The 21666-nt window shown below is 39.3% G+C and overlaps 3 protein-coding genes across 4 annotated transcripts; 2 read left to right on the forward strand and 1 right to left on the reverse strand.

Annotated features, from left to right (window-relative positions):
* Positions 1-646: 646 nt before the first annotated feature.
* LOC122655896 (fructokinase-like 2, chloroplastic) lies at positions 647-7308 on the reverse strand. 2 transcript variants are annotated; one of them, XM_043850275.1, is made up of 6 exons: positions 7138-7308; positions 6281-6609; positions 5511-6154; positions 1580-2051; positions 981-1135; positions 647-902 (listed from the first exon to the last, which is right to left on the reverse strand). In XM_043850275.1, exons 1-6 carry the CDS (start codon positions 7176-7178, stop codon positions 819-821), a joined length of 1725 nt encoding a protein of 574 aa, XP_043706210.1. In that variant the 5' UTR covers positions 7179-7308; the 3' UTR covers positions 647-818. The 2 variants fall into 2 exon arrangements, with proteins under 2 accessions (XP_043706210.1, XP_043706211.1); XM_043850276.1 differs by having other exon boundaries at positions 647-835; positions 926-1135; positions 7138-7307.
* Positions 7309-11159: 3851 nt separating this feature from the next.
* Positions 11160-11758, forward strand: LOC122654879 (folate synthesis bifunctional protein, mitochondrial). Its single transcript, XM_043849146.1, is given in 5 exon segments — positions 11160-11246; positions 11248-11399; positions 11401-11451; positions 11453-11598; positions 11601-11758. Coding segments are annotated over 5 exon segments (594 nt in total).
* A 1601-nt stretch (positions 11759-13359) lies between these two features.
* On the forward strand, positions 13360-14175 carry LOC122654042 (ESCRT-related protein CHMP1B-like). The gene has a single exon (XM_043848012.1). It carries the CDS (start codon positions 13485-13487, stop codon positions 14118-14120), a length of 636 nt encoding a protein of 211 aa, XP_043703947.1. The 5' UTR covers positions 13360-13484; the 3' UTR covers positions 14121-14175.
* The last annotated feature ends 7491 nt before the right edge of the window (positions 14176-21666 follow it).

Raw genomic sequence — 21666 nt, forward strand, 5'->3', positions numbered from 1 at the left:
TAAATTTCCCACGATCCGAACTCATTTTGTCACCGACTGATCATGTAGCCTTTCTATTTTGGATTCATTTTGTTGTAACCAAAGTGGTAAATTGAGAAGAAGTAACCTTTTCTTGATTGCCCTTGATTTATTCCCACAAGTTCTTTAACATGTGTAAAAAAGAGTATTCAAAATAATTTGAAACTGATTTATCATTATGTCATTCTCAAGTGCTGTCATCGTTTCGCACATTTTTCGAATACACAAATAAAATTATAAGATTTTAACCTCATCGAAAAGAAAAAGTGTGTTAAACTAAAAGGAGGACAAAAAAGTAAAATCACAAATTGTTTTTTCATCAACTTTGGTTACAACAAGATTTTTCCTTCCTTTTATAATGAAATCTGATCATGTAGAAGATAAGGGGGACACGTATGGTTCGTCAATAGGGGGCGGACAAGAGATTGTCAGGAGGAGAGAGATAGAGACAGAAATAGAGAGTGCTGGCATAACCTACGCCACTTGCTCAGAGAGACTTTTCCCTTAAAAAAATAATCGTGAACTAATTCACTAACTATACAACCATCAAGAGCCTAAGAGAAAAGGGAGCTAGACAATCATGTCATTGGGTCATTCATTTAGCAGCATTCATTTAGCAGTTTCATGATTTGATTATCAATACAACTATTCATACAGTCCAAAATTGCAGTTCTACAATGGACTATTAGATGAAAAAGGACTGAAGGTACTCACTTTTCTTTACAGGGGATTCAAAGCTCCCAGCCTGTGAAGCCTATACTACAACAAGAAGAGAACCTGAACTCAGATGAACATCACTATCAACTTACAGGATTCAATGAGCGGTATTCCATTTTTGTTATCGATCTCACGCCATCAGGATCAGACACCCCTTCTTCTTCCATCTCTTCTTGAGGAGGGAAGCCACATGTGCGGTATTCCATTTCTGTTATTGATCTTATGCCATCAGGATCAGACACCACTTCTTCTTCCATCTCTTCTTGAGGAGGGAAGCCACATGTACGGCTAAGCTTCCATTGGTCTATGACCCCACAATCAATGGCATACTTGATTGTGTGCTCTAGGTACCCTTTGTCAGTGATGAGGTGTGGCTGGACTGTCAACATTCTCAAGAGAGCTGGAAACAAAGTAAAACGCACAACTCACTACAAGAGTACAAGCACAATGCTAGTTCCATGAATTGAAAAAGGCTAAATAAAGTAAAAGGGCGAAAGAGGATGCAACTTATACACACATTTAGACTTAAATATAAAGATGGAGGAAGCAGTCTTTTTCACTTTGCTGCTCCCTTGCACTTATAATGCAAATGCATCCACCACATAGGTGTTTAGCTGTATGATGAATTATATTACTGGGTCTGATTTCAAATGTAGTAATATTTGCTTGGTAAACCTTGAATGCAGTGACAATGTGACCCAAGCAATACAGCCAATACTATCCTCTCCAAATAAGAACTTTCTATTGAAGAGGACAGATATTGGCAATGGGAAACATGATTGCCAGTATTGCCAATAAGGAAAGAGATAGTACTGTTATGATTAATAGATTGTTGATAACCTACCTGCAACAATCCCATCACCCGATGCTGACATGTCACAAGTGAAGGGAGTAATTGGTGCATCCTCCATTCCAAGGACTGCGCCATTATCCTTCTCTGTATAGTAGTGTATCTTAGAACTCCCATTGGTCACAAACAGAACCTTGAGATTTTCATGCCAAAGTGATGCAACTACTTCTGGTTTGTAATGGAGAAACTTAGACTTAGCATTGTCTGTGGTATCAAAGTTCTCAGAGGGCTTGATCCCACAAAGAAATTCCAGTTCCTGCTTGGTAACCTCAATAATGTCGGCAAGATTCCATGCTTGCTGAATGAACTTCTTGCTTTCCTCACCTGACTGCCAAAGTGGCAAGGGAAGATTTAGATCAAAGAAGATGACCCCACCCAATTTCTTGGAGATCTTGATGGCTTGAAGTGTAGTTGATCTCATGTCTTGGTCAAGCAGGGATGATGAATTGAAGTAGAACATCTTTGCCTATATGAGTATTAAAAGGGTTAATGGTCGCTTAATTTGGCAAATAGGTAAAAAAAGTTTGGTCTATGAATAATCTAAGATTACATAACTATGCTAGGAAATTAGGTTCTTCTCAAAACTCACGAGGAACCTCTTACTAATAAAGTGATCTGTTGAAGGTCATGCTGGGATAACAAGATAACAAGGACATTTACTAGCACAGAACGTATTATGTGCAGCAGTCTTATGACTTACCATTTGGGGGATCCCACCTATGATACTTTTACAAGGCAAAAACCAATGCAATTGTGGGAAGGGCACTCCTATCTTCTCGAATTTGGTAGTGTTCAACTGTATATCACTCGTCAGACACATGCTGGCAATTTTATTTAGAATTATTTATTGATTACATGACATTTTATAACATTCATGCATTCATTATTCTAATTATAATAATTATTATTATTATCATTTTTTTATAACATCATTATTTAGATTGGAGAAATATTTATTATGAATGAAGAGCAATATAAAAGAAGCGAACACGAGGTATGGTACAAGAGAGTAAAGAAAGAAAGGAAAGTACATAGCCAGTTACAGCAAAACCTGATCAACTAAGTAAGCAAAATGAACAAAGACCCTCCCCGCTCCAACCCTAGCAACTGTATCAGCACAAAATTAGCAAATCTTGATATATTTCCTTCTGCTATTTCCGATTACACCAAAAATAAAAATAAAAATTTGGGCCTCCACTGAAATGACATGTTTGTAAGGAAGCTAGAATGACAAAATGCCAAAAGCCCCCAAGAACCTATTTACTTAGTCGAAGCCATCTGATCAACACCCCTAAATCCCCCTAATAGATGAGTCTATGCAATTTATATGTCTTCCGTCCAAAGGCCCATAAATGCTCTTAAGTGTAGAAGCCTTCTGTCCAAAATAGGATGAGTAAAACAAATCATCACCCCTAGGCTATCCCTAAAAACAATCCCCAGATGTCTGATGGAGCTAGCAACCCCAGGGAGTAGCCGTCAAGTACTATGGCATTTTCTGGAAGTGGAGACCATAAAGCAATAATCGCTGCCTCCCTTGATGCAGAACGATTAACTCCCTATAGTCTTGAATAATCACATATATCAGATGCATCTGAATAACTACTCTTAACTCTAATGAGGTTGACAATCTCTTTAAGTGACCAATGTCTATCTCAGAAATCCCTGCAATTATGCTTGTCCTAAACAAACCAAAATATCGTCAAAGAAAAAAATTCTGCAGAAAATATCCCCACTCTTGGAAAAAGTTGCTGCAAGCCTGCAACATGTCCAGATGAAGTAAAATGTCATACATTGGGAACACAGTTCACACTCAGAAAGAGGGCCAACACAATGGAGTCAAACTCCCTTATCCAAGAGAAGTGAATGAAGGAATGGTTGCTAGAATTCCCATCTGCCAAGCACAAGGTCCAAACATCTGGAAGGAGATTCCATTTCTCAAGGAAGGATGTGCTTGTCGAATATGTTACTTGTCTTTAAAAAAAAATGTGTCATCACCTAATACATGGGAGGATGAAGCCATCCCATGCCATAAAAAGAAATTCCCATGTCATGTGAGGTCAATTTCTTGTGGACCATTTCCTAGCACAACCTCTACATTCAGGAGATGCCAAGCGCCTACACACAATTTTACAAGTAAACAAGCCAATTCAATCATTGGAAGAAAGCAAACTCGAGCAAAAGGATTTCGAAGAAACCCACTTTTAGGCTCCTAGATCCCTATCCTAGCATCCTAACCAAAATGTGAGCGGTTACCACCTTTAGATGATCGATGACGGAGCCGATATCCTTGATTTTGTCAGGTTTCTAAAGCCTATGAAGCTCTCAATAGTCAATCTTAAGATGTGAGAAGAACAGTTATCATATTGGGAAACGACCTTATTCTTATGGTATGTCAGATAGTAGATATGAGAAATAAGGACTAAGGGTACAAGGCTCCTGCTGTAGGTCTCCTCCCAAAATTTGATCTTAACCTCCTAATGTGACTGATGGAAGGATGCAAAACGTGACTAATACTTTCCAATATAACAAAAGATCTAACTGTCCCCTATGCTATTGTGGCCCTTTTCTTACAGCCATGCTTAGATTAAATCACCCTGTGCCAGAGGCTTCATCCTCTTGGGAATCTCCAGAGCCGCTTGCAAGCAAGGATAATTTTCTTTCTTCCATTGCATTCCCAAACCAAGAAACTTAAGACCTTTTGCAATGGGACTCTTCCAATCAATTAAGGCGATCTTTCTTGGTGTCCCCTGATTTGCATAGGATATCCTTGCAAATCATGGTTGTCAAGCCGTCGCCTAGGCATCCAGGCACCCTTTGCTGAAAGGGTACATTGGTCGACTAGGCAACACCTCGACACCTTGTTAGGTGTTGCTTGATTTTTTACCTCCTCCAACGCCTAGACAGGAGACTCAGTGACAATTATGCTTTGGATTCTCTCAAGTTGTATTATAGCTTGGGCCTAGAGTTTTGAAGACTGAATGTAATTTGTCTTCTAGGTTAGTCTCTTTGATAACTTCTCCAAGAGGCATTCTCATTGTTTAAGAGGTCAATTCATCTTTCACCCAAAAAATTTCTCATTTTTATCCATCATGGTATCCTCAATGAACCCATAAATGCCTGTATTTTATTATTTGCATTGAAATAATCATATCATCATCTTATATTTCAATCATTTTCTTCGTGCCAGTGCTAGTTCTTATGCTGCAGCTTTCACAAATTTTTTTTCCCCTTTCGTTCTGTTTTTAGATGAATTATGTGAATCCCACTTTCAATACTTATGTTCCATATAACTTCTGCGGCAAATTGGAGGAAAATTCTTGCAGAGGTATGATATTAAGATCTTTTCATTTGATTTCATATCTGCAATCAAATAAGTTAATGATTGGAATAATTAACTTACACATGGAGAAGCTATACTTGTACCTTTGTTGTTTTGAAATATTGGGTACTAAATTTTTTTTTCTCACTGACAAATAAAAAGAAGAATCCTTGACAAATTTGTATAAGAAGAGCACATACAATACTCCAACCATACAATCAAGTTGGCAGGAGGAGATTCTTAGGGAGAATACATTTAATTGTGAGTCCCATGATCCAAATGGGACACCATGTATGCTAATATACCATAAGATGATGTTCCCAATTACATATACGGATAAACTTATAAATAAACAAGTTCATTCTCAACAATTTCTAGGGTCTAAATCTTTCTTTTATTCTTCACCTTCAAAAGGAATTAAGTCTCTTCTAAACAACAACTGATTACCGTTCATCCAAGTTATAGAAAGTTGAACAACAGATACTGTTGATACAAACTGATAATTGCAAAAGCTAAAGCTTAAACAAGATTATCCACAAAAACAAGGGGAAAAAAAACAAATAATATTAAGAACGACTTATAATTATTCAAAATAAAATGTCTTACCTCTTTCAGCACGTCGATGTTGATCTCAGACCTTGATAAAGAATCCTCAGCACATGCCTTGACACAAGTCATTCTCAATGCACCGCGCTTACTAATTTTCATATGTGATACAGCAGTAAGTTTTTTACTGTCTATACTAATTGATCGGGTCTGGACATTGTTGACATTCAAATAGTATAGAATGGTTTGACCATACTCATCATCCCCAAGCTTCCCCATGAACGCAACCCGGCCACCCAAGCTGGCAAGTGCCACTGCAACATTACTTGAAGGTCCACCAGGTGCCCTTATAAACTTGTTTGGGGCCCACAATGCACCTTTCATGCTTTCGTGGATCTCATGGTCAATAAGTCTGTTGGCTGGCCTCCCAGAGGGTATGAAAGCATGTTGAGCAGCTCCAAAGCAACATACTAGAGGGGGCCAGCCATAGGTAAAGCTAATATCTTCCCCTGCATCTATGTCAAATTCTAGGTCTTCCTCTTTTTCGTCCTCAAAGTTTTTAACGGAAGTATGTCTCTGATGATCACTGTTTTCTGCTTCTATGCCTTGGTTCTCTATAGCATCAATCTTCTTTCTAGTCTTCCTTCGTCTGATCACCTTCTTACCAATGTTCTCCTCCTCTGAGCTAGTAGATACACTGACAGCTGCAGATCAAGGGGTTATGCGCTATATCCATACCCATAAGAGCATAGACATTTGGGAAGGGCATAAAATGAATAGATGGAACAAAAAATGAAAGGATTTTCCCACAAGACATAAATTGGGTGTACCTTTCTTTTGGCCTTTTCTTGGGGTTTTTGTTGAAGCTCCATTTGAAGCAAATGGATTAGAGCTTTCTTCTTGTGAAACATCATTATCCACAATGGAAATCTCATCTGAAGTCTCAGGCTCTGCCTTCTTTTTGCTTTGTTTAGGAGCTCGTTTAGAAGTCCTTGAAGCTTTTTTAATGGTAGTTCCTTCTTCATTCAGTGCCTCTTCGACTGTGGGTTGTGCAGAATTTTTCTTAGATGCACCAGCTGTAAGAGCCAACTTCTGCAATCTAAAACCCTGAAGCTGAATGGAGATTGGTGGGGTGGGAATAGGCCAATTCAAGAACCATCTGAACAATAAAAGAGACAAAGTCAAGTAATCACAGATGACAAGAGTTTCATGTAACATCTTACGGATCTCAATAGTTTTTCCATTCATTTCTAGGTTTCTGTAGTTTATATCGTAACAGGAACTTGAGAACATATCCAACAAAACCACAGATTTGCTTACCATAACCAACCAACCCCCCTCCCCCCCCCCCCCTCTATAAAAAAATTAAAAAAAAAAAAAAAAACCCAAGAAAAGAAAGGGAAGGCAGAAAGGAAGAAAATCAACAGCTACACGAATCGAAAAGTTCATTTTTTGGGGGAAATTAGAAAAAGATATCCATTTTACTTCTCATAGTCGCTGAATGCCTATGATTCCAAGATGGTTATTCCTTTTCTTATTATTATTCATAAATTTAAACTCAATAACAGGAAAAACAAATTAAGCCTGCTCACCCAGTTTCAGATACCAGCTAAAAAGCCCATGAAACGAGGAAGGGAAAAAAAAACATAGGATGAAAGAACAAGAAAGTAAGAGAAGAAGCAAAGACCTGGTTAATGGAACTGAGTGTGTGAAAGCAAGAGACGCCATCAAAGGTGTTTGAAGAGCTCAATTTGCAGTTCCAACGATATACGCCCTTCATAGGGACATAGCCATTAACAAAGTTTTACTGTCAATTAAGCTGGAGAAGAGGAATGAGAGCTCGTTGAGCTCAAAATAATGTCTGTAGCAAATATCTTCTGACTAAAACACCACTACAAGCGAAACTTTTCGAAGCCTTATCTAATGACAATAATCGAAAAAGTCAGGGGTAATTGTGTAAGAGTAGCATTGGAACAATATCCTAAGGCTTTTTCATTTTTTTTTTAAATCAACAAATTTAAAACCTTAAACCCTTCAGTTGTCTGCTACTCTGCTGCTGTTCCTCATTAGCGAATTCACCGGCTTTAAGATCATTTGAGGTAATTAATCGATTGCAATGGACAATTTTGCTTGTTTTCCATTTTCTCCTTATCTTATTTGAGATTCAAATCAGTATAAACTGTATCTGTAGCTATCTGGGTTTGTGATGCTCGACGAATGGTAGCTATCTGTTTTTTGATAAATGGTACCTTCTTAATAAATGACGGCTTTGGTTCTCTTACATGATTAACACACACACCCACCTGTAATGGTTTGGGATTTCAACAGTACCATTCTCATCTTTCCTCCCTCCCCGTACCTATCTAAAAAAAAGATAGAATGTGACTCAGGAGAGAAAGCTTGAAAGAGTTTCTCCTGTTTTGATTTCAGAAATAGTTTTACTTTCTGTTTCCTATTTTATTTGTCACTACGATTCATAATCAGGACACTGGAAAATGGGTGCATTCTCCTTGAATCCAAAATCCATTCATCTGTGATGCACTTCAGTCCCTCTCTTCTTCCCGAGCTTCAACTCTAATTTCTGCCATTTTGAATCCTCTCTTTCCATTCAGTTTGTACCGATTTCTCAGATCATGAAGACCTATTTTCAACCTGAATCCATTTTCTTTTCTCCCTTTTTAATAAAGTTTCAGCGTTGACCTGTCAATCCTCATCTCTTCAAGTTCCAATTTGATGAGACGAAGAAACAATGGTTTCTACCTTTGTGTGATGATTTCTGTTGCTTCTTTGGGTCTGCTCTTCCTAGTTATGTTGGATTTGCCAATTCTTTTTTTTTTTTTTTTTTGGTTTTTGTTTTTGTGGGAGCTCTTTGAAGAAATCCAATTCAATGAGGGTGCTTCTTACTGTTATGCAATATTGGTTTATGCCCGCCAAGGATTTTGTAAAGTGGTAACTTTGTTTGAAGAGAGGATGTCAGTATGCAGTCTTGGTGTTCCATTTGTGTGCGATGGATGTGTATGGAAGAATGTCGGCTTGTATTTGGATATCCTTTCATACACCCACACCATTAATATCATCTGCATCCTAGTTAGCAATGAAGTCCTTTCTGAAGCAAATAAACTGCCCATTGCAAGCCTTATCTAGGTGTTGCTATGCCTCCTCAAAACCATTGTTGAAGTGTTAAATGTTGGATCCAGGTCTTGACCGCACACACTCGAAGCATCCTCTCGACCTCTAACTCCCCAACAATTGGGAGTTCCAATGATACGATCAGCTGGGTGGCATCCATTAGGGACCCCGACAGGTTGATGTCGATGCCCGAAGTATGGTATTTCCATCAAAGAGAATGAGAGGCCTTTTTGGATTATTTAAAGAACCAATCCTGTTACTTTTGGATAGGATACTGCCAGCTAACATATAAGTGGGTGGGTGTCCCATTTTTCAAAAATAAGGGGCACCCAAATCACCTCGCTTATACTCTTCTATTTTCACGAAGTGACAACTATTTCCCCTAATGATAGGAAAATAGAATTCTTTGAATTCAAATATCAACTACATGCTTGTATTTTTCTTCCATCATTCATTTTGATATCGTGATCTCTTTCAGAAAATTTCAAGATGTTCTCTCTTTGTCTGTTCTTTGGATTGTTCTGAGTTATTTGGATGTGTGGCATTTTTAGCTGGGATTTGTTGTTTCAATTTCTGGGTATTTCGAACCTGGCTTGGGTTTATTGATTTTGTTGTCATTGCCTCCTTTCTTTTATGTTTTCAGGTGTTCCAATATTCACAGGAGTGTGGGCTCTTGTAATGTTCTATTAATTGTAAGTATAACATTGTGAAGGAGGTTTGGGGGATCTACTCTTTGGGGCTTTTCAGATTTTGATGTTAATCTTCTGGAGAAAACGGGGTTTTTGAGCCAAGGCTTCCTCAAAACATGTTTTAATGCATGATCGTATGTTTTCTTGTTTTGTCAATCTCATTACCTTTCATTTGTCAAAGCATGGCTAGTAGCTTGGCAGTGGGTCAGTAATGTTTGTTCATGCTTGAGCTGGACTGTTTCAGGCTTTCAGCTCAGGATGCGACTAACCTTCAATGAGGTTCAATTAAACTTCACTTTTGAACCTCATTACTTATTTAGTGGATATAATGAGACATTTACCATAACTGTTCTGATGAGAAGTGCCTTCATTGGTTTCCTCAAAATTGTTTTTGTAGCTGAATGACCAATTTGGGTTTCTTGCGAAAGGTCAATCTCGAGTCTTGTTTTATCGGATCAGGATAGGTTTAGAGTGGCCATAAATGGCCATGTGTCCCCATGTTCAAAGGATCAATATCCACCATCAGATGGATCCTATCCTTGAGATTCTCTAGGTCAAAACTAAAAAATAGTCGAATTATCAGAGCAATCTATATTTGTCATATTAAGTGGACGGTTGATAAAATTTGATACAAATCCTTAATAATAAGCTATCTGATCAAATATTCGAAGTTGAAACCCCTCACCCCTAACAGAAAACTACTGAGCAGATGATTAAAGATCATTGTGCTAATTTTGGATCCGGCACTTTTTGTGGTAGGAGAGTGATGGATCTGATCCTCTAGGCATATGACACATGGCCATTTGTGACAAGATCCAAGCCACTTCCTTTTTGTATAGGGTTCAGACCTTTAGGTTACTACCGGATGATTGATGCAAGTGGGGGGTCTTAGACACAGAATCCAATCCACCCAAATATGCTGGTCCATCTCTATGAAATATGTTAATATGAAGTTTAGAATTTGGTTCCGAATAATGTATTTTGAGATGAAGGAATGACACTGGTACCTTAAATCACCCCTCCCGCCATCCCACCCCATCCCCTCCCCCCCCCCCCCCCAAAAAAAAAAAAGAAAAACGAAGGAAACTCTTGACAATAAGTTACTTGATTATTGAATGTTTAAAAAATTCTGTCAAATTTCCTTCCATTTATTCTTTATTGATGTTTTCAATATACAACGAAAATTGTGTATGCATGCATGTGTTTATATAATTGTTTGCAAGGGTAGAAATGATATATTTCTGAAAGCAAGGAAAGAATGTTATCAAGCGGGAAATTTGTAAGGAAATTGAGTGTCTTTTTTACATTGTTTGAGTTATAAGTGCATGCTTCTGGACTACAAAAGCTGATCAACTTTATCATCAACTTTCCTTTTCTTCATTTGAGACTTTCAGGTTTTAGAGAACCACTTGGGGCATGAACATATTCAAGCAAATACTTCCCGTTATACCTCATGTTAAAGGGATCAGCAAGTGGTGTGGAGTTAATCTCCATTATTGTCTTATAGTGCCCTGGTGTACTTCAAATTAGTTTTAGGCATTCAACACCTAGTACAATGTATACAATTGGGGCTTTGGCACATCCTAATACTGCATATTGAGAAACTGTAAGGATACTCCAGAACAAAAATACTAGATACATTGGTATGCCATTAAATGTATTTGAACACCTTGGGTAGAAAAAAGAATAGCTTAGGATGCTAATAGAAAAATAAAAAGATATTACTTATTGCCGGTGTTGATCTTTCATCTTGCAGTAACATTTCTTTTTTTCCCTCCATTAATCTGCAACTATTTCGGTCGAAGTTTGTTCTCCAGAACGGGAAGTAGTAATTGCTTTGGGGAGCAATGTGAGTGACAGACTTCATAATTTCAATGATGTTTTGTGTTTAATGAAGAAGTTTGGTATCCGACATGGATGTTTATATGAGACAGAGCCCTGCCCCTATGTCACGGGTGTTCTCAATCTGACTCCAGATTGGCTTCGGTGACAGTGGGAAATTTCAATCAATAGAAACTGCAGTTTCTCAAGTTCGATTGATGGTCTCAGGAGGGGCTGATATTATTGATATCAGTAGGCAATCCACATGTCCAAATGCATCATGGATTTCTGCAGAAGAAGAGCTAGACAGAAATACCTGTTCTAGAAGCTGTTCTAGAAATACCTGAGATAGAAGGAAAGCTCGTCTGTGGATACTTTTCACTCAGAAGTTGTGTGGGAAGCAGCGGAAAGAAGGGTTTATCTTGTCAATGATGTATCTGGTAGGCAGTTAGATTCTAAAATGCTTAAGGTTGCTGCAGATCTTGGGGTTCCTTATGTGGCAATGCACATGAGGGGGACCCCTGTACTATGCAAAGTGATGAAAATCTACAATATGAAGCTGTATGTGTCCAGGTCGCTTCTGAATTCCATTTGTGGATCAGATTTACTGAACCATCAGGTCTCAGCATGGAGAATTATTCTGGTATTGGATTATCTAAGCATATTTAGCGTGATTTGGGCATCCTTATGGGTTTTGCCATGTTGGGTTTTATGTCTTGTGTTTAGTGATGTTCCACTTGTTATTGGTTTGTATATGTTTGGATTGGGTTTTGGGTCCATTACATGTATAAGGGTAAAATTATAATTGTGTGGGAATTAACGTTTTTAGGGTGTGATATATATTTTCTGTGGGGAAAACCCTAGATAAAAGCATGGGAGGTTACATTGTGAGGTGGAGAGGGGTGTAGAGTTTTTTTCTAATAGTGAAAAGATTATTGATTCTCCGGTTGTGTGTACTTTGTTAGAATAGAATCGCACAAGATGGTCAAATATGGGATCGAAGAATACAACAATCAAGACAATCGCAAACACAAACAAATTTATGTGGTTTGATTTCACGAGAAACCTACGTCCACGGGAAGAGCAACGGCAAACTTTTCATTAAGCAAGATGAAGATAAAAGTTATTTTGTCTTACCTTAAAATGAGAGAAAAATGCCTTATATATACGATTACAAAAAATTAGAGACTCTGATCTGCAATAGTTGCTGCTATCACTGCTGGGATTTTGGGTGGTGCCAACATCATTAGAGTGCACAATGTTGAAGACAACTTTGATGTTGCAAGGCTCTACGATGCTTTACTGAAGAATAGAAAAACTCTTTCTTGATTTGAGTTTATGATAACACATGAAAGACATAAGCATGCGACTAAGTGTAAAATTTCAATTGCTTGGTTTTGGAAAATGGTTAAATTACATTCTTTGGATCTGCTGCTAAAAGCAAGTTATGTTCCTATTATGGGTGTGAATTGCAAATCGAAATCATTTACCAAAATCTAATTGAACCATCTAAATCAGAACTGATAAAATCCAATTCAAATTGTTATACTATTGAAGTGGTTATACAACTGCTGAAAAGCCTAAGTGATTATTTCATCTTTGAAGTCGATTCGCAAGGACCCATATTGCATCGGATCTTTATCCCCTCAATTTGTTTGTCTCTCAATTTCCTCAATTCTATCTAATAGGAAGGGCGGATTGACCACCCTACCCCTTGCCCGAAAATACTGCCCGAGTGGGGTGCACCTCCCTCTATTAGAGGGAATTAAGGAAATTGACGGGCAGGCAAATTGAAGTGATAATTTTCCTATTGCACCATAGGAGGTGACTACGATCTTAAGAAGACCAGTGGCACAACTCAACCCCACCATCATTTTTATTCATATGAAATGTTGTGTTTATAGATGGCAAGTGCTCGTAATTTTAGGTTCGTGCATAAAAAGCTCTACTACATTTGATCGAGGAGTTCAACTCCTCGACATGTACATTTGAGAAGCAACCACTTGTCCTATTCTTACCATTTACAAGGGAAGGAGGGGTATTTATGGAAACAAACTAAACATCTGATTGGCTCTGAGATGTACTTTCATGGTACGTGCAGGTGATCCATTCTCCATTTGATCTATCCCAAGGAAGGCATCTGCGGGTCTCTTTGCTATTTGGATAGTAGTGGAGGGTTTCGATTGTGAAACTCAATCCCCTTCCGAACGTTGGATTGGCAACGGCTAGTTATTTTTCGAATATTTTTACCGTTTTAACAAACCCGAAACCTGATTCCATCACTGTTTACTTTTAATGACCTGGAATGTGTTCTTCTTTGAAACCCTTCTCAAATACCTTCCTCATCAGCGCCCAATTTCAATTACAGTTGGTGATTTGATTTGGGTTTTCAAGAATGGGGAAGGAGAAGCTGATGGATCAGATTTTCAACCTGAAGCTTACATCAAAATCACTGGTAAGGCAAGCAAAAAAATGTGAGCAAGAGGAGAAATCCGAGAAGGTTAAAGTGAAGAAGGCGATCGAGAAGGGAAACATTGACGGCGCGAGGATCTACGCACAGAATGCAATCCGCAAGCGTAACGAACAGCTCAACTACCTGCGCTTTGCATCACGACTTGACGCAGTAGTTGCAAGGCTTGGGAGTCAGAATAACCTGCAGAGTGTGGGGAAGTCGATGAGCGGCATTGTGAAATCGCTTGAATGGGTATTGTCAATTGGGAACATGGAGAAGATCTCACAGACCATGGATAAGTTTGAGAAGGTGTTTGTGAATATGGAAGTGCAGAGCAGCTTCACTGAGATGTCCATGGCAGGGACTACATCTTTGTCCACACCAGAAGGAGAGGTGGGTTCGTTGATGCAACAAGTGGCTGATGATTATGGGTTGGAGGTGTCCCTGAAGCTCCCTCAAGCTGGGAATTGTAGTAATCAACAGGCTGTGGGGTTGGTGCCTAAGGAGACAGGGACTATGATCTCTCTTTCTGAGGAAGAATTGAGTAGGCGATTGGCTGATCTCAAGTCAAAAGGCTAGTCTTTATTAGTTTCTTCCCTTTCTTCTGGTTCATGAGCTGGCTTTCTGTATTCTTCTTTTAGAAATTTTCTGAATTGAAAACAAGTCAATGGAGGGAAACCAGATTGGGTTGGTTTTTGAGATTAAAGAGAGAGAGGGGCTCATCATAAATCTTTTTAGAGTTTGAAATGCAGATTTGTGGGTCAAGGGTCAATGAATACTACAAGGCCTACCTATCTCAAATTCTCAATTCCCACCCACCAACCTTTCATGTCAATGTTCTCACGCCATTACCAATGGGCAATGAGGTGTAAAAGCTAGGAATTGAGCTGGTTCACACCACTGTCACTTGACCCAGGGGAGGAGAGAACTTGACTGATACTTTCTGTTCTGAAAGAGATTGGTTACCTTCCACTAGTCCCTCTAAATCTCCAAATTCTCTATGAATCTTCTTAATTTTAAAAGGTTCCGTGTACAGTTTGTGCACCACCATACATTGTTGAGCTCGGACCATGGGATAGGGTGTCGAAATGACCAAATCTCCCCCTTTTAAGGATTGAGTTCCTCTCCAGGGAGCCCAAGGGGCATCGTCGTTGGGCTGTGCCTCACACATCCCTAGGCGTGCACCAAGATGTGTGCGGCACAGCCCAACCCTTGGATGCCGCTGGGCACTCCCTGGGCATTGAGCTCCATGGAGAGGAGCCGGATCCCCCTCTAATGCATTATAATCTGGGATTTGGCTCCTCTCCTTGGAGGGCATCACCCAATGAGTGCCCAATGAGGCATCCAACGGCTGGCCATGCCGCACATATTCCGATGGCTGATTGGACATGCAACGGGATGTGTACGCCACAGCCCAGCCGTTGGATGCCTCATTGGGCACTCATTGGGCGACGCCCTCCAAGGAGAGAGGAGCCCAATCCTATAGTCTGCCCCTTATACGATTGTGTATGAAAACCAACCCCTTTAAAAATATAATAAATAAAATAAGGGAAAATGTTTCATACGTGTAAACCGTGTATGTGAGAGGGTGGGAGTTTCAAGATATTGATTAATGGGTGTGGATTTATGACTTTTCCAACTCTTTGTGAGAGACTTTCTCACATCCACGGTTTACACAATCGTGTATGAAAACTTTTCCCATAAAATAAAGATAGTTTTGTTTTCTTTTAGGTTTTTTATGTTGGTTGTTGAAGAATGGGACAAACTATACTCTTGTAGTCTTGCCTCTGCTTGTGTAATGATCTATTGAAGTAGTAAATTAACTACTCCATAACCCATCTAGTCTCTCAATGGCCCCAGCAATGGCGCAGGGGATACACGACCAGTGACGTCAATCCGAGGTTTATGGGGTCGATGAGATTGATGAGATGGATGGTACTCCTTGAAATCCACTAGGGCACTTTTCTCTGGAGTAGTGATTCATATTGAGAACCCCCCCCTTCTTTTATGATAAGTAATGCGTACAAATTACAACAACAATAACTCAGTCTTATCCCAATTAAATAGGATCGATATATTAGTCAACACATCCGTGCATGTCACTTATAGAGACACCCTATCTAACCCTTGTCTTTTCACTACACTTGGATCATTATGTAGCATGTCACTTATTCTGATAGGAAACAACCTAGTATAACATTGATACTATAAAGATTCTAGAATCATTCTTAAAAGGGAAAATTACATATACCTCCCCTATACTTTGCCCTAATTACACTTTCTTCCCCTTGATTTTCCTACCTTACATATGATTCTCCTATAGTTTTTAAATAATTACTAATTTCTCCCCTACCGTTAGCATCCGTTTGTTAAGTGCTGACATGGCATAGATAGATTTTTCATAATCTCTAAACTAACCTTAGATCCTTGTGAGATGACCTTTTTACCCTCCTTCATCTTCCTCCTCCTCCTTCTCTGCATTGCCATGGTCAACGGTCAAGCCCCGACGGCAACGCTAACTACCACACCACCAACTACTCCGGTCACGCCAGTTTCATCACCACCCGTTGCTGCAACCACGCCGAGCACGCCTAAAACCCTAGCCCCAGTAGCAACACCAAGAACGACACCACCGACGATAGTTTTAACTCTGCCAGTGCAAGATCCTAAGGTAGCTCCACCAACCCCGACGGTTCCAGCTTCAGTTGGAGGGATTCATTGTTGAATTAAAAAAAGGGAAAAACATAATTACTATTCGATGATAGAAAACCACACATTTGAAAAAATTTCAATTCCAAGTTCCAACCTCGCCGTTGGATGAGTCACGTTAGATTATAGCCCAGTCATCACCGTGTGATTATAATTGGTTGGGTTTTCTTTGAGAAGAACAAGAAACAACAAAAGCAGCTCGAGAAACCCAAAATTCATACAAAAATGGATTTGAAGACGAATATGGTCTATTCGTTGCTGCTCTTCTTGTAAGATATTGGGTTTTGTTTGATCGAAAAACAAAAATCAGATTGGGTTTCAAGTAAATCTTGGGAAATCTAATTTTGAGCTTCACCCGAGAGCCCTACCAAGAACTTTTAAGAGATTCAGGGGTCCAAAACAGAGGTTAGCACGGCTTTAGAGACGTCGTCTTGTGTGGAATCGTTTCATCTCAAAATGTAATGGAAGCTTCATCCCATTGGCATCTTCCAATGATGTAATGGAAGAGATGAAAGTTGTAGAAACAACAGAGTTCAACAGATTTTATTATCACATATTCAAGTTAGAAAGATGAAAGCTTTTATGGTTTCAGAGATCACTTTTCTCATAGAGTTTAATGGCAATAGAGTACCCATTTTTGTTCAAGAGCAGGGCATTGGAAGGGGAGAACAACCCATCTCCCACTTCATTCAGAGGTTTTGCTCATCAGGAAACCAATCCAAACCCTAACCCTCCTCCCAATCCAGCTCTTGTGTCAGTGGTGAAGAAGAAGATAAATCTTCCAGGAACTCCAGGTGAGCTATAGCTAGCTATGCCCTTTGGCTTCTTTTTCTCTTTTTTTGGGGGTGGGGAGTTCCGTTATGCAGCTTTCTACTGATGGGTCACTTTTAATTATTGGGGTCATTTGATGCGTCAAAAACATATCCAAAAGTCGAGGTGATAGCTCTATCTCCTAAAACGCTCATGGCCACAAATCGATTTTTCTGCGAAATCTGCAATAAAGGGTTTCAGAGAGATCAGAACCTCCAGCTTCATCGACGAGGGCACAACCTACCATGGAAGCTCCGACAAAGGAGGACCAAGGAGGTTCAAAAGAGGGTATAACAGAGCAGAAACAATAGGAGCCATCCTCTTTCTTTTTCTTTTTTCTGTATAGGTTTTGGGGTTGGGGGTTTTGGTGTTTAGGGTTTTCTATGGTTTTCGATCGTCCACCTGCTTGGTATATACCACTCAGGTGAACATCAATCTTCCACTCGATCTATTATCAAATCCAAGTTTGATTCTTCTATTTCACCCCTTAAAGCTTTTTCTGAATTGTAATTTATTAACATTTAATTGAAACATAATCTGCAGATAGAAGAGTCAACATTTAGAGCGTAAATTTAAAGTTTTAGGGAATAAGAATCTGAGGAGGAGGAGGCGGCGGCAGTGGTGGCGGTGGAAGAGGAGGCAGTGGCAGTAGTGATGGCGGTAGTGGTGGTGGCGGCGGTGGAGGAGGAAAGAAATAGGTGTTTTAAGGTTGAAGATGATGAAAAGGGTATCATTGTAATTCTGCTTGTGATGTTTTAGAACAAGGGTAATATTGTCTTTTCAAACCACTAACTAACAGTACCCTAACACCGTCAGCCATAAGGGGTCAAAATGTAAGGTAAAAAAATCAAGGGGAGGAACGTGTAATTAGGGCAAAGTACAGGGGAGGTATATGTAATTTCCCCTTCTTAAAAACCAACCCTCCTCCTTAATTCAAGTTTGGGACTAACAACGAACATTGGTGGAGTTTTTAATAACTAATGCCTAATCCAATGATTTATGAGTGAGTAATCTAAATATGACCTGTTGTAGGAACTAAACAATGGAATAAACATGATTACACGTTAAGCCTAGCTCTTCTAGAGCTTGCACATTTCACATCAATTCCATCATACACTATTGACTATGTAATCTCATTTCAATGACCTTTCCTTTTCTCAATAATCTATTACTATATAAGGGGAGGATAGAAAACATGCACACGGTACATATGTTAGGTATTGATCATTTGCCACGTGTCTTAAATACAGAAGATCAGGAGATCCATAGTTGAAGGTCCCATCTAAAGGTCATGTTATAGCAAATACCAACCAAAAACACGAAAAGAAACAAGAACAGAGCAAGAAGACACAGAGATATAACGTGGTTCACATACCAGTATGGTGTGCTACATCCACGGGCGAAGGCAAAAATGATTCACTATGCAAATCGGAGAAAAAATTACAATGGAGATCTCTCAAGAACACCCAAAATGGCGCTGCTGCTTTCTCCCAGAAACCCTAAAACGAAAACCCCAAATCTTACTCATCTTTACAATAAAGCGGGTAAAGAACATAAATACTCCTCCATCACAAATCTCAGAAAAAATTCCATTCGGATCACCAACAAAAATGTCAAAGCGGGTCATTCTTTGAAACGGGTCCAAGAATTCGAGACATACATAATAGGTCAGCTTCACCAAATGGTTTCTACCAGCTGATCACTATATTGTCTTTTCAGGACTCTTAGAAGAAAAAGGATGTACCCAATGCACGAGATTCCCACCAGTGTGGAAGTGTGGGGGTCTGGGGAGAGTCATAATGTATGCAAACCTCTATTTTGTGAAGAGATTATTTTTCAACTCGAATCATCGTTGCACTGAGGTCCACCCTCTTCTGAACCTTTTTTTTTTTCATGAGTAAAAGTAAAAAATAATATTAACCAATCAACCCGAGTCCATCATTATTGGCCCTAGAGAACTAGAATTATATCCTTAAGAGTTACATACATTGAAAGCTAAAAAAGAGATCTCGATCTACTTGGTGGTGTTTCCTATGCCTTCTTATAGGGCATCGTGAGATGATGCTTCTAGCCCCTCGGATAGAGTACTCACCCATTTGAGAGGGTAGGAAACACCACCAAATAGAGATCTCTTTCCCCTCTTTAGTAGCTCTTCTGAAAATCTTGTTAGGTACTTTAAAAAAACAGAAAGTCTCCAAACGGGCGACATACGCTACGCTAACACACACTCTCTCTTTCTTTTCTCTCTGCCCTCTCATTGGCTTGCTCCTCATCCCACCAGCTCAGAGAATCAAGAGCATTATTATATGATATTAAGGTGGGCCCCATCCTTCTATTACAATTTACAAGTTAAGAAACAACACAAGAAGTTAATGATGCTCTAATATTCTATCGGGTCTTGTTAGGCATGGAAAACAATGAGCAAAAGCAATCCCTTCTCTCCACCGACACTACCATCTCTCACGGAATAATAAGAAAAGAATTTAAAAAGGCCCAATTGACCAAAGCTCCTATTGTCGGCATCACACACCAAAACACATATGATTGTCCCTCTGGTTTTTTTAATGAATCATATTTAAGTCTCTCTGGTTTTTTTAAACCAATCATATTTTTTTGGTTGAAAGAAAATCTATTGATCAGAAGAGTCGTTACAAACAAGTAGCATTCGCATTACAGAGTTGCAGAAGCCACGGAGATATAGGTGGCCAAATTATCAGAGACTCAATCGATAGGGCCGACCTGGCCAAACAGTTCGCTACAGAATTGGAGGATGTTGGGACATAAGAAAAGGTGCAAGAAGCAAAAGTCTGTTGCAGATGGAAAATATCTTGGCATATGCTATAGATCTCATTCTCCAGAGGTGACTTAGAGTATAATTGGTTAACTAGATTAGAGCAATATGATTCAATCAAAACTTGATTGAAACCACACGCAGCAGCATAGAGCAGACTAGATCCAATCGCATAGGCCTCCCCAATAAGAGCTGACTCGCAATGTAAGCTATAGGAGTAAGTTGAAACCGGAAGTCCAAATTGATTTCGAAGAATAATACCAATAGGGGGATGATATTCGTACACAGGAGATTCTCCTATAAACTCCATCAAATAGGGGCAGGGCTTTTTATGTCATCTAAAACGGGTATTTATCCCAATCTGATTGTATTTAATAACGGTCGTGCACATGCGCTGCCGTGCATAAAAACTTTGAATTTTCGTATTTTTACTAAAATTTTGAACGAGAGTTTGAACCATTTTCTTTGCTCATTTTGATGTTAAAATTTGTCACTAAGATAGAAATAAGGTCTTCTATCACATGGACTAATCCATGAACTGTCAAATGATCAATAATGAAGTTCTATATGTCACTAGGCATAGAGACATCTAGACTTCCTTCTCTAGCAGTTAAAAAAAAAAATTTCATTTTACAAAAAATCATCGGTATTTATCACTAAACTCTCATCAACCTTCTTTCAAAAAAAAAAAAGAAAATATTCTCTATGGGGGGACATGCCACCCTCAGATAGAGTGGGGGGGGTGAAATAAGGTCATTTTATGGGAAGAGGGTTGAGAGGGAGAGAGACAAAGAGAGAGTACCTTCCCTTAGCAGCTCAAAGAATCTATTCCGTAAAAACCTATATTTTTTAGGGAAGAAAGTTTTCTATGGAGGAGTGTACTGCCCACACTCAGACATAGAGGGGAGGGGGGAGGAATGACAATCCTACCCCCCATGAAAGGCAGAAATCCCGCCTCATGATGCCAACACGCATGCTCTCATTGGTCCCTGCACATGACCAGGGCCACACTCCCCACAAGAACATTGACCTATTTTTTAGCTATCCATATAACAATCAAGTGTATGATGTTTCAAAAAAATTATAAGACAAAATCATTTTGTACGTCTTTTCCCACTAAGAGTTGGGAGAGTGTATAGTAATATTTAGAGTACTACCGCAAGGGGTCAGCTCATTTGGCAAAAGACCAACTCCTCAAATAAGCGGTCATCACTTCAAACCACCTTGGGGCCTATCCCCATCCCCTATCTCTCCCCCTCCCTATTAAAGCTCTCTAATTCCAGAAAAAAAATAAAAATTTTAGAGTACTAGAACACAACTACACATGCAAAGACTACACGAGATGTATGCCAATACAAAAGGGGTATTTGATTGAATTAAGACTGAAATTTAATACATGGCTAATCTAAACCATTTTCTCTCTATCCAATGGTCGAAATGGACATATATTAACTGTTCACAAGCATAATAAATGATTTTGTGACATTTGAAAAAAATAACAAACCATTGTGACAATAATAATTCACCATTTTTATTTAGAGGTGTTGTTCTTTGTGCTGCAGTGCAGGTTGCGTCCAGGCACATGGGTGGGCACAATGACCACCCTGCCCCCTGAGTGGCAGGGCCATATGTCTGGGCGCAGCCTGTGTTGCAGCACAGAGAACATTCTCCCTTATAGTTTATGGGAAAATGATTGTCTATCCTTGAGTGTAGTTCCTGTGCCAGCTCCCTTTGTCTGTATCTCTCCTCCTTCCTGTAAGATATGACCTCTCTAACCCCTACGGTTTCGTGATTATATCTGATAGATAAGACAGT

Source organism: Telopea speciosissima, chromosome 3 (genome assembly GCF_018873765.1).
Source record: "Telopea speciosissima isolate NSW1024214 ecotype Mountain lineage chromosome 3, Tspe_v1, whole genome shotgun sequence".
Lineage (NCBI taxonomy): Eukaryota > Viridiplantae > Streptophyta > Magnoliopsida > Proteales > Proteaceae > Telopea > Telopea speciosissima.